The following is an 11,731-nucleotide window of genomic DNA, read 5'->3' as shown; positions in this document are numbered from 1 at the left end:
AGATTCGGGTTCATTTCCTCTCACCTGTGCTACTGCTACAAGGATATTGCGCTTTCCCAGATGAAACTGCAATACTTGGGTGAGCTAACTGCCTTTTATCAGACGCAGGGCAGTGCTACTACCATGATGATGAATGCAGGGCAATGGGGAGATGTGTGAGTATTATAGGTACCTATTGGATAGTGTCCACGAGGCTCTTGGTCAAGAGCTACCTTCCCCAATCTGGTGCCTCCCAAATATTTTGGACTACAACTCCCATCATCTCCAGGCAGCATCACCAGTGGTCAAGGATGAGAACTATAGCCAAAATATTTGGAAGGCACTAGATAGAGGAAGGCTTGTCAGCAGGTGTGACACAACTCTGACCCCCTTGCATCCTTTTTTTGCTGGGGCGTGGTGGGTGGTATTGAGTCCAACTGAACTAAAATTATTTAGATACTGAGCCCTATTTATTGCCCCTCAATTTGGCTGTACCACCCCTAAGTATGGCCATACTCAAGTTACCCTTTAAAAAGTGTTGCGAGCACCAACAAGTCTTCCCTCTTCCCCATCAGGACCTTGCCACAGATGGGGAAAAGATGTAAGCAAAAGGACACTTAGCCTGCAGTGTGATACAATAGCAGCTCCTCCATCAAAAGAGTAGCCCTGGAAGCATGCGCAAAGAGGACCAAGACTCATTCTCCAGTGTCTCCTGTTTAAGGTGCTATCAGGGCTGGAAATTACATCTGCCAGAGACCATGGGGAGCTACTGCCAATTAAAGTGTGGGGCAAGATGGACCAATATAAGGCAGCCACATATGTTTATATGCTGAAATGTGTGTCTGCTGGTATGTTAGTCTACCCTATGTGAGACCAAAACATCCTGCACCAGATTCACCTAATGAGACCCACTAGCAGAAGCCTTGCACAAGGGTTTCTGCTAGTGCTTTGGGGCTTTCCCCTCTCTTCCCCCATGTGCCACCCCCCTCCCCTCCCCCAATTGGCTTGGGGGTTGATGAGAACCCAGAACCATGCAGGGAGTGGGGGGGGGGAGGAGAGGGAAATTGCTGTGTTGGCCAAGCTGCAATGCTTGCACTGGTAGAATGATTGCCATGGTACCAGTGGCGTAGCGTGAGGGGTGCAGGGGGGGCCGGCCGCACCGGGCGCAACATCTGGGGGTTAGGTTTAGGGGGCGCAAATCCACGGGTTAGGGGGCGCAAATCCACGGGTTAGGGGGTGCAAATTACTTGCCTTGCCCCGGGTGCTGACAACCCACGCTACGCCACTGCATGGTACTATGTTGAATTCTTCCCCTTGACTTTGTTAATTCTCCCAGAATTTCCTGGGAGGCTCTGGTCCAGTTGCCTAGCTTTTGAATGCATCTGTGCTGGGTTTTTGACTCCTTAAATAAACCACATGTTTCTTTTTTTCTGTCTCAGCAATTCCAAGTATTGGTGTCACTAAATCTTAAGTTCATAAAAAATGAAGGTTAGAAGACTCAGTGGAGTCCAGCATCCTTTGCCAAACATCCTTCCAATAATCCCACAAACAGAGCAAGACATCAACCCACCAACCCAGTTGTTTGTACTTTTGCTATCATGAGATATTCACAAGCACGCTACCCCGGAGCGTGGTAGGTTTCAATGCTGAGTTCAATTCCGCTATTATAGCTAATTCCACGAGTTAAAAAGAACCCAGTAAGATCACATCTCAGCCCAGGCTGGCATTCCATCAAGAGAGAAAGGTTTCAGTGCTTCTTCCAAAACAATACATCCAACAGCTTCCAAGAATAATTATAGATATTAGCATCCCAGCTCCATTAATGCATTTCTTCACAAGACAGGCCACACTGATTGTTGTCCCTTCCCTTCTAATCTTCAAGTAGCTAAAGGAGAAAGTTAAGGATGGTGTTAGAATAATGGTATGAAGATTTAATGGGCTAAAAATGGATTAAACATAACTTCAATAAAAGCATCTTCAAAGCAATTCTTTGTGGTTCTTTAAATAACCATAAAAGCAATGTAAGTTTCGTTTTCTGCTTTATCTCCTTCCAGGATTCTTAGTTTAGGAGCTTTGGATTTTTAAATCGAAATTCTGTCTGTGAAATGCTAAATGATATCTGCATTCGACCGTGCTTGTTTTGGGGGCAAGCCCAACTTGATAGGAACAGTCATTAGTTTAAAAGAGCATTTTCTGGTTGGTTGTGCCTGAAAGGCTATACAATATGTTTCCATATGACTGAATGGGCTTATCTGGATGTTGTAGGGTTGATCATTAACTGGGAAAATGGCAGGCTACTGTACAGCAAGATCAAGTCATACCACTCCTCTTGTTTTTGCTCTGGGACTGGGTGTTCTCCTTTTCAGAACTGGAATTGTTCAAGGCTTTTGTAGTGCTTTGCATAATTATTGAATATCATCCACTTTACAGTGTCAGCCAGCATATTTTAAGTATCAGATAATGGCGAGACAACAAATATGGATTCAAATATCAAAGGGCAAACTGTGAATGCATGACAGTGGGGTTTTATATATATTTGTGGGGTACATTTGTTTTCACACTTGTTTATGTTTGAAACAAGGAGAAAAGTTACCTGAAGACGTTTCTTCTGGTTCTAAGTACCGGTAGGTAGAATCTGTACAAAATTACATATGGAAATATACAAGTTTGGCTCCCTGGGCAAAAATCTCAGTCTTGCACCGTTCACTGACTCACACTGAAGTGTACTAGTTCAGGTGTTTTAAAATTGGATAAAACATTTGCAATGATAGCTGTGATCGTCCCCTTTGATAGTTTAAGCACTGAAGCCAAGCATCCAGTTTGCAAGCAAACTCAGTCTTCTGCAATGGAGAGCTATGAGCACATCTGTTTAGGGAAGTCTTTAATGTTTGATGTTTTGTTGTGTTTTTAATATTCTGTTGGGAGCTGCCCAGAGTGGCTGGGGAAACCCAGCCAGAAGGGTGGGGTATAAATTAATAATAATAGTAATCATCATCATCATCTGCCACTGGTCTATTGCACACAGCTCCCATGGTTGATTGCCTGCTGTTCTATGAATCAATGTGCAGCCTGCTTCTTTGAGCACATACTCGGGAGATGTCAGATGCCACTTAGCTGCTTTCTGTTACCTTTTTTTTTTTTGCGGGGGGAATCTCTGTTCAGGAGGGAGAACAATCTGATTTTCCATTTCGCTAACCTAAGAGCCATGGTTGGAATGTTGGGCTAAGACCTGAGTTCAAATCCTCACTCGGCCATGAAGCTGAGTGAGGGACCTTAGGCCAGTCACTCACTCTCAGCCTGATCTAATAATATGGAGACAGGGAGAGCCAGTAACTAAATAAATAAGGGTTCCGTGCTTTCCCCCTCCTCCATACTGACTCCTTCATCCTACCTTTGCTGTTCTTAGGAAACTGTTGCCTCCCTGCCACAGTTGTCTGTCTCTCCCCAATGCAGTAGCCTTTCTGCATTCTGCCAGCCTGCTCTTTCTTTTCCCAGCACTCACTTAACATAAGCCCCCACTGTATCCTCTCCAGCCCCTCTGTTTGGTCTCTATCTATAGCTCCTCCTTGGGCTCCACTTATTCCTATTTTAAGCTTGAGCAGCTGATATGACAGGCAGAAGCCTGTGTTTACTTCCCCATCAGGTCCCTGGGGGATCTGCACACAGGCCCTTCACAGCTTCTGCAACAGCCACACACAGAGGACTCTGGTTCTAGGGATGTCCAGTGACACTGGAGAAGGTATGGTCTGGGGGTTTTGGGGAGGGGGGGAGAGAGTTGTAGAGAGCGTGTTGAAGTAGGGTTAATCTTCTAGTCATTGAGACATGACTCTAGTACCTCTTTGGAGGGCCAGGCTGCAAAACTCGACCAGGAGATCCGATTCTCTTGCCTTCCTGGCAACAGGAGGCCTGGGTCTCGAGCCATGTCGCGATGTTCAAAGGACAGAAGACAGCTCGTCTGTCACTGCCACCGGCACAGTGAGCAATGAGGGTGGCAGCTGGAAATGAGAGAGAATTTTGGCTGCTCTCGACGTTATGTAGGTGTTGTGGGGGAATTCTTGTCAAAGGACCTGAGCTTATCCTGGCTGGTGGCTGTAGTTGGTGCAGGTCTGAGAAATTCAAAGCAGAGGTTTGAGAGCATATTGCTGTAGATGAACAGGTTCAAAAGAATGAAACACATTGTCCATAAGAGCCTGATCCTGGCACAGGCAAGAGGGACGAAAATTATCTAGGTGCAAGCCTATTTGGTTGAGATTTAAGCCACATGTCTCCCCTTGCTTACTAACTCTCTCAGACATGGCTGAAACAAAATTTAAAAAATCCTTCCAGTAGCACCTTAGCGACCAACTAAGTTTGTTACTGGTATGAGCTTTCGTGTGTATGCACACGTCTTCAGACATGGCTGACTCACTCCTGCTGCCTTCGGTCCAAGTCATGGAAGCCTGTCATGTGCCGTCCAGTCAGAGTGACCGGCTCCTGACTCAGAGGCAGTGGCTGCTTATTGAAGAGCCCGGTGCAAGCCCCAACACTAAGCCTCCCTCACACCATTTACTCACCGCAGTCCCATTTGCTGCTTCAGGAAAGATTCCACTTTTACCCAACCATGTGGGCCTATTTACTACTATAACCTAGGGGTAGGAGTCACCCTTATGGCGTGTTGCCTTTGTTGCTTCAGAAATAAAACCTGCTTCATCTGTGGGACTCTGCCCACGCAGCAGAATATACAGACCACATAGGGTTTCAAAATAATACAGTTGTGGTGTTTTACAAGACGACCTGCCCTTGAGTTGCCAATATAGGACAATAGGACCTGATTCACACAGACAATTCCTTCTCAATGCAATGCAAATTAAAGCAATTAAAAGTTGCTTCCTGCTCACTCAGCTACAGTGAAGACAGATGTCGCCCTAAAATAGTTCTTTGCGTGCCTATTCAAACACATTGTTGCATGATGATTGAAATATTGAAAGCAAGACTGCCCTAAACTGTAGTTAGGAACAAAAGCTTTGTTCTGCTTCTTGGTATTCCTTGAACTCCACACTGTGGAAATGATACATGGGTAATATGGAACTGGCGACTGAAGGGAACATTGGAGAAAGGCCAAAGTTACATTTTAAGATCCTATTTAACTCAATTGCTGCAGGAAATATGATGGGCCCTCAAAATGTAGCTGGATAGTTAATGGACCCCATCCAGCTCTAGCTGAGCTTGATTGTATGAGTACATCGCTCTCAGATGTGAATGTGTCTCCTTGTCGGAATCAGAAACATCGTCTAAGTTCAATGGGAACCAGATGAACACTGGAACATCAGTCAAATAAACTTGTTACAAACTACTTTTAAAAACAAAGGAATTGATGTTCAAAGAGAAAAATACTTCCGGAGGCTGAGTTGTAAGTTAACTGCATAAAAAGGGGAGTTTGCAACATCCCACCAGAATCTTTCTGCACAGTCTAGCAAATATAGCAGCAAGTGAGCCCAGTTTTAACTCAAACAGCACTGCCTGGACTGTTACCGTTTCAGTTCACATGGCAGAAGACACATCTGTGGTGGGGAGGGGGCAAGCCTTCCTCCACACAGAAAGCTAGTTATGTCAGCGAAAAGGAGCCCTTCTCCCTCACATCTAGTTTTACCTTTTTCAGGGAGTCTTTCTGTATGGAAGGGAACAAGCACACATATAATGCATACATGCACACACTGAGGATGTGCATTATGCCACAAATGCTTTCGCTGAGATTCCTGCATTGCAAGGGGTTGGACTAGATGACCATCAGGGTACCTTCCATCTCTACGGTTTTATGATTCTATGCCCCTTGCATTCAGAAGTGGTACAGCCCAGACATAGGCACTAGTTTTTTACTGCTGAGGTAAATCCAAGTCCCATTAGCTTTGCACAGTGGCAGTATCGTAGCCAATGAGGTTAATCCGAGGCATGATTATTGCTAATTGCCAACTTTTCCCAATACCCTGCCATGACATCTTGGAAAATATATATCACAATCCAAGTCACATTGAAGTATAATCCACAGCTAAATGCTTTATACTCTTTGATTCTGACACAACCAAAGCACAAAGATTCAGAAAAATCTTCACATATAGGGTTGAACTGTCCCTCTTGCCATCACATGCCCAACCTACTGGTCCTGCTAACTAGGAATGATGGGAGTTGTAGGTCCAAAATTATATTTTGAATTTTCAAAATACCCGTTTTAAACTTGTCTTTTATTGACAACCTTAGAATTTTATTTTTTGTAAACCACTTAGACTAGAGGCTCTGTTTACAGCCAAGTAGTACATAAATGCTATTAAATAAATAAATGTTCAACTGTGTGTGACTAGGCATCCCTCTGCAGATGTCTGCTTTCAACTCATGGACATAGGGATCTGGGTTGCTGGGATGTGAGATATTACAGGCAAGATCAGGCAATGTAGCCTGGCTCCTCCTGCCATGCAATTATGTCCAACTTTCATAGGAATGCCTCCCATTTCAATCCTCAGTTCAGTTCTTATGGTCATTCACCCTGATTATAATAACCACTCCATTTTACAACCGTATTCATATTATCAATTAACATGGTTGTTTGCTCCCTAACACAATCTAAGGGCCGTGTTATAGCAATTAACATCATGTAGCAATTTGGCCCACACACAATGTTTTTTGAAAGGATCATTCTTCTCCACTCAACCAAAGCATTTTTATGGTAGCCTTTTACAATTCTACAATTACCCTCTTTTATTTTGATTAATTAACATGGCATTTTATTTGTCTAGGCACTTGCATAGTGTACAGCCCACCTATTTCACCTATAAAACATGCTTAAAAATGGCAAAAAATCCCACAAAACTAATTTCAGACATGTAATCCCTCAGCACAACTAATTTTGGGTAAACATGTAGAAGTGTAAGAACTTTTCCAGTGCTGCTACTGTGCCTTTAACAGATGGTCAGCAAACAGAAATTCCACAACTGTGGCCTTTTTATTCCAGCAGAGAATCAGAGAGAATGTCACGTGTTGAATTTCTGTCTTATCCTGTAATTAAAGGTATTTTCCCTGTCTGGGAAAAGGTGATACTGCTGTGCTAAGTGTAATTAGGCCGTCATGTCCTTTGTGTCCTTGAAAGATACGATCCCTTTGAGCCACGATCTAGCTGGCAACACTTCTGTAATCAGGAAAGCATTTCTGCTAAGGATAAGGTTGCCAAGTTAGTCCTCTCCCCACCCTGGCAGGGTGTTGTTCTTTCAGCTACTATTTAACAGGCAGTTGTTCCCCAGGCAAAGTTGTCTATATAGAGCCAGTTTGGTGTAGTGGTTAAGAGCGGTAGTCTCGTAATCTGGGGAACCGGGTTCGCGTCTCCGCTCCTCCACATACAGCTGCTGGGTGACCTTGGGCCAGTCACACTTCTGTGAAGTCTCTCAGCCCCACTCACCTCACAGAGTGTTTGTTGTGGGGGAGGAAGAGAAAGGAGAATGTTAGCCGCTTTGAGACTCCTTAAAGGGAGTGAAAGGCGGGATATCAAATCCAAACTCCTCCTCCTCCTCCTTATATCTCCAGTTGGTAGAGCATGAGACTCTTATTCTCAAGGTTGTGGATTCAAACCTCACCTTGGGCAAAATATTTCTGCGTTGCAATGGGCTGGACTAGAGATTATCTTCATAGTCCTTTCCAAGTCTACAATTCTCTGATAGGCTTCACCTGTTGAATGTTTACCTGTGTCACCATTAAAGAGTTTGGGAAAGCACAAACACAAGCAAATGAATAAAAAGTCAGTAATTTGGAAGATCTATATGCGAAAGCATAAATCTGCTTTTCGAAAGGCAAGGAATGAAAGCCAGGTAGCAGTAGCATCAACGTATACAGCTCAGGCTTGCAGTTTCTGCAGCTTGACAAATGAGCCTCTGGGTCATATGGTATGTGTACAATCAGGCCATGGGAAGAGGCCAGTGGTTATATTAAGGTACAGGGGCTTATTACATAGGACAGCGGAGACTGACCAGGATTCCATCCCTGCTAAAGAGGCACTGGAAATCCTGTCCCTGGATGTGTTGCTAAGCAGTTTAAACGGGGAAGGGCAGAAACACAGCAAGGGTAAATGGTGCATATTCTCTTAAGTGGCAGAATCTGAAGTATTAAAGTCGGGGGGGGGGGGCTTCAGCTATCTCAGCCAATTGGTAATGGAAGATGGTATCAGGCTCACAAGAACCCGAGTGGGTGGGGGATGTAAATCTTTGCTAGTTACTGTCTCTCAGGGCCTCATCTCACACAATATGGGTAAAGGCAGAGCTGTCGCATCAAACATACCACAAGTGTAACAACAGAAAGCACACAGGAGCGCTAGAAAAATGACTAGAGCAGCTCTAGAAAAATGACAATTGTTAAGAGAACAGATAACGGGGACGGGCTTCTTTGGTATCTACCAAAAAGACTTGGTGGGATGGTGAAGAGAGTGAATGGAGACTGGAGAGTGGGGGAAGGGAGGCTCTTATCCCCCTGCACTAGCAGAGCATCAGGTCTTTTCTAGGAAAGCCTTATTTCTTACTGAAGAAAATAGCAGTGACGCACTTCCACCTCTCAATATGCCAAACCACTCTTTCCTGTGCAGACACCATGGCGAAGGATGCTGCTTCCTCCGACAGGGAACTCATTGAAAATGGCATGGCAGAAATAAACTTGCACGCGGTAGAGTCTATCAGTGACCTGCATTATGCATCTGGCAGACGTGAGAGTGGCAGGGTCTCAGAAGGTATGTAGTACCCAGCACCCCGAGTTGAACTCAAGCAACCTCATGAGTGCCCAGAGTAACTAAACAGCAGTTCAGCAGTAGGAAGAAGACCCCAGACCAGTAATGAGCTTTCCCGTGGAAACAGGACACTGTGAGCTGAGCTGGCGCTGGGCTACTACGTGGGCTAATATGGGTGGGGAAACTTTCTCAGCCCAAAGGCCACATTTCCTCATGGGCAACCAGCAGGCGGTGCACAGGGTGAGAGTGGCAGAGGCAGAAGTGGGCAGAGCAGAGGATGCGACTCTTACCTGTGCAAAGCAGGCTATATTCCAGTCTTGCAGAAGTCAGAGGTTTCGACACCTCCTCTCACACACCTCTCAGTCCTTTGATCCAGGTAAGTAAGGCATTGACAACAGTTCAAGGACACAAGATAAAAGAACTTGAGGAACCTATGAGGGCTGTGGCCTGGGAAAAGCCCCAAGTGTCAGCCAGAGGCCTAAGGGGGCAGTTTGAGGCCCTAGACATGAGCCCCCCCCCAGCCTAATATAAATCAACAGTGGCTGCTTCCCTACTCCTGCTCATTCCTCTCTCCCCCCATCCTTCTTTTCCAGGAGGCAGCCCATCTCAGCCCAACAGCCCATGGACTCCTCACAGCACTTCCTCCAAACATTTCACTTTCCCAAACGAAGAGGACACATCCTTTCTACCTGTCCAGAATCTCCATCTCCTCCCTGCGTTCACCTGCTGCCCTTGCTTCGGTCCGACATGTTGCCCTGCAAGCTTCTTTGCTCTCCTCGGGGTGCTTGTAGTGGCCAGCCTTGGCCTAGCCACACTGGCTGTGTATCTGAGTGGTAGGTTCAGGGTCTGGTGGGCCATTCTTGACAATAAGGAGCTCCTGGTGGGAACTGGTACCTACCACCATGGGGGCCAGGGAAGAGGGTGGCTCTGTGGGACCCAAGTACTTTCATCTGGCCAGTCCCAGGTAACAGATCGTATGCAAGATGAAACATGGGTGGTAGGAAACTGAGGACCTATTATGCCCCATAGTGGTTCTTCTGGGCAATGCAGGAGAAAGTACCATAAAACAGGTAAGTTATTTGGGCATCCACTGAAAAACATAGGCTTAAAACAATAGCTCAAACGGCACCCCATTCTGTGGAATCCACAGCACTTTCTGTCAAATTTCCAAATGCATATATACACCACAGATCCTGAGCCATTACTTTGTGGGGTACAGAATCCAGCCTGTTCCCCTTGGGCACTTGAATTCTCACCCATCCACCTCTAAGGATGCAACTGTTGTAAACTTATTGTTCTCACATCCAGCGTTCCAGGAAGCTATATCTCAGCTTACATTTTGCGAAGGGTCTGCCACAGATGTGACCTAAGGACATGCTAAAAAGCAGTATCCCCAGACTGAAACGGATTATGCTGAAGTCCAGTGTGACGTACTCTTGACCAATGCAATAGGAAGTTTTTCCAAACCACCCTTTAGTTACCAGAGGACTGCTGCCCCTCAGCTAGTGGGCCTTAGAATTTGCAGGGGGTTGGACGAGAGGACTCTTGGGGTCCCTTGATGGCACCACAATTGACCATGTAGTCCAGCCCTCGGCTTATGCAGGAAAACCGCTACAGCATCCCTACAAAGTGGCTGTTCAGCCCTTGCTTTGATGGTCTGTCACCAGAATTATTTATTAAATTTATATACCCCCCCTTCATCTGAGGATATTAGGGCCGTTTACAGATCGCCTGAACGGGAAGTATGGTACTGAGTTATTGAGGTCCAATAATAATATAAATCAAGGTATGTAATCTCCAGCATTAGGATTGTCCTCTGTGGCCTCTGGATTTGGGGGAATCCTCTCTATGTAATGGGGTCCCTCAAACTCAACCAGAGAACGAGTTTGCTCCCTCACCGCTCTGGTGACGGCTCCCATAGTGCTGCTTCATCAACATTCTGTCTGTAAAATATTTCAGACAATTTATATTGGCAGAAGAGCTCCTCAGTTCGCTCTTAGCAAGGCAACGTATGAGTCTGATGTGCCTGGTGGTAAACTGCTCTTGAGAATGAGTGTCAAAATGGTGAAAGTTACAGTGCCTGCGATACATTTCTTCAAATAATAAAACGGAGAGGCTGTTTAGTCACGTGGCTTCTGCTTCTCCTCTCTGCAGTCTTGCAGCGTGAGTCACTGCGTGTCCTTGCCCAGTGGCTGGAGTCCCAGGAGGAGGCCATCCGAGAAATGAGAGCTGTGAGCTTACAGCTATGGAGGCAGCTAAATGCCAGCGATTCAGGATTTCAAACCTGAGAGAGTCCTACCTTTCAACCCCCCGCAAACATTTTCTTTGGGGAGCCGGATGGGAAAATTGACTCACCGCTTGGCACGCTGAAGACGGACATGTGTTGGTCTAGACTATGCAAACCTTTAAGCAACCTCCCCCAACTCACTGGTGGGGTGCTGCCGAGGTTGATGTGCCCTATGGGCAGCACTGGCTGCAGGACTGGAATCTGCCTGAAGAGAGGAGGGACAGACAGGAAGATACTGATGCAGAGGGCCTTTCCTCAGCGCCTCAGATACACTTTTGCTTTTATCTGAGCACTATTTTCAGTACCTTATTTGCACTATGTTGCTCTACTTTATACCCACCTTTTAATCGTTGCCCATGGGGCACCTTTGCAGAGATGTTTTAATAAATGACGATGAAACTCACAGGCTTCCTTTGCCAAGCTGTGCTTCTCTCTTCAGCTGATCAGCATAAAATCTGCCCAGGCTCTATCTGGTGAAGAAGGACCGTCGGCCTACAAACTAGGCTTGGAGCAGAGCAGAAGGAACCCTTGTGTTCTCTCAGGCTGCTAAAACAGAAGCAGCTCAAACTACCTATGTCAAACCTCTCTGCAGCCACAATACCTTGCTTTTGTTGAACAATTACATGTAAATGTGGCATATGAGCCTGTCCTTTCCTTAATTAGTGCCTAATTCCTGCCCCCGCCACTCGACAGTGCACAGGATTCCCGATACTCGTTTTTCAAGACCGTTT

General features: G+C 45.8%; 1 protein-coding gene and 1 long non-coding RNA gene across 2 annotated transcripts; one reads left to right on the top strand and one right to left on the bottom strand.

Moving 5' to 3' along the window:
• Positions 1-87: 87 nt before the first annotated feature.
• Positions 88-3,509, bottom strand: LOC309363896. Its single transcript, XR_014165626.1, has 3 exons — positions 3,371-3,509; positions 1,261-1,864; positions 88-1,074 (listed from the first exon to the last, which is right to left on the bottom strand). It is a non-coding gene; the product is annotated as an uncharacterized lncRNA (long non-coding RNA).
• Positions 3,510-3,562: 53 nt separating this feature from the next.
• Positions 3,563-11,403, top strand: LSMEM2 (leucine rich single-pass membrane protein 2). Its single transcript, XM_081900412.1, has 4 exons — positions 3,563-3,718; positions 8,576-8,716; positions 9,307-9,546; positions 10,868-11,403. The coding sequence occupies exons 1-4, from the start codon at positions 3,697-3,699 to the stop codon at positions 10,999-11,001; spliced, it is 537 nt and encodes a 178-aa protein (XP_081756538.1). The 5' UTR covers positions 3,563-3,696; the 3' UTR covers positions 11,002-11,403.
• Positions 11,404-11,731: the final 328 nt, after the last annotated feature.

The sequence above is a fragment of the Podarcis melisellensis genome, assembly GCF_964234715.1.
Source record: "Podarcis melisellensis genome assembly, chromosome: 2".
Lineage (NCBI taxonomy): Eukaryota > Metazoa > Chordata > Lepidosauria > Squamata > Lacertidae > Podarcis > Podarcis melisellensis.
Note: the sequence above shows the minus strand (reverse complement) of the source record. Positions and strands in the feature narration are given on the sequence as shown.

Coding starts and splice junctions, on each gene's coding strand:
- LSMEM2 (XM_081900412.1), top strand. CDS start 3,697: ATGTCCAGTGACACTGGAGAAG. Junction 3,719..8,575: donor GTCCAGTGACACTGGAGAAG/GTATGGTCTGGG, acceptor TTTCCTGTGCAG/ACACCATGGCGAAGGATGCT. Junction 8,717..9,306: donor GAGTGGCAGGGTCTCAGAAG/GTATGTAGTACC, acceptor CTTCTTTTCCAG/GAGGCAGCCCATCTCAGCCC.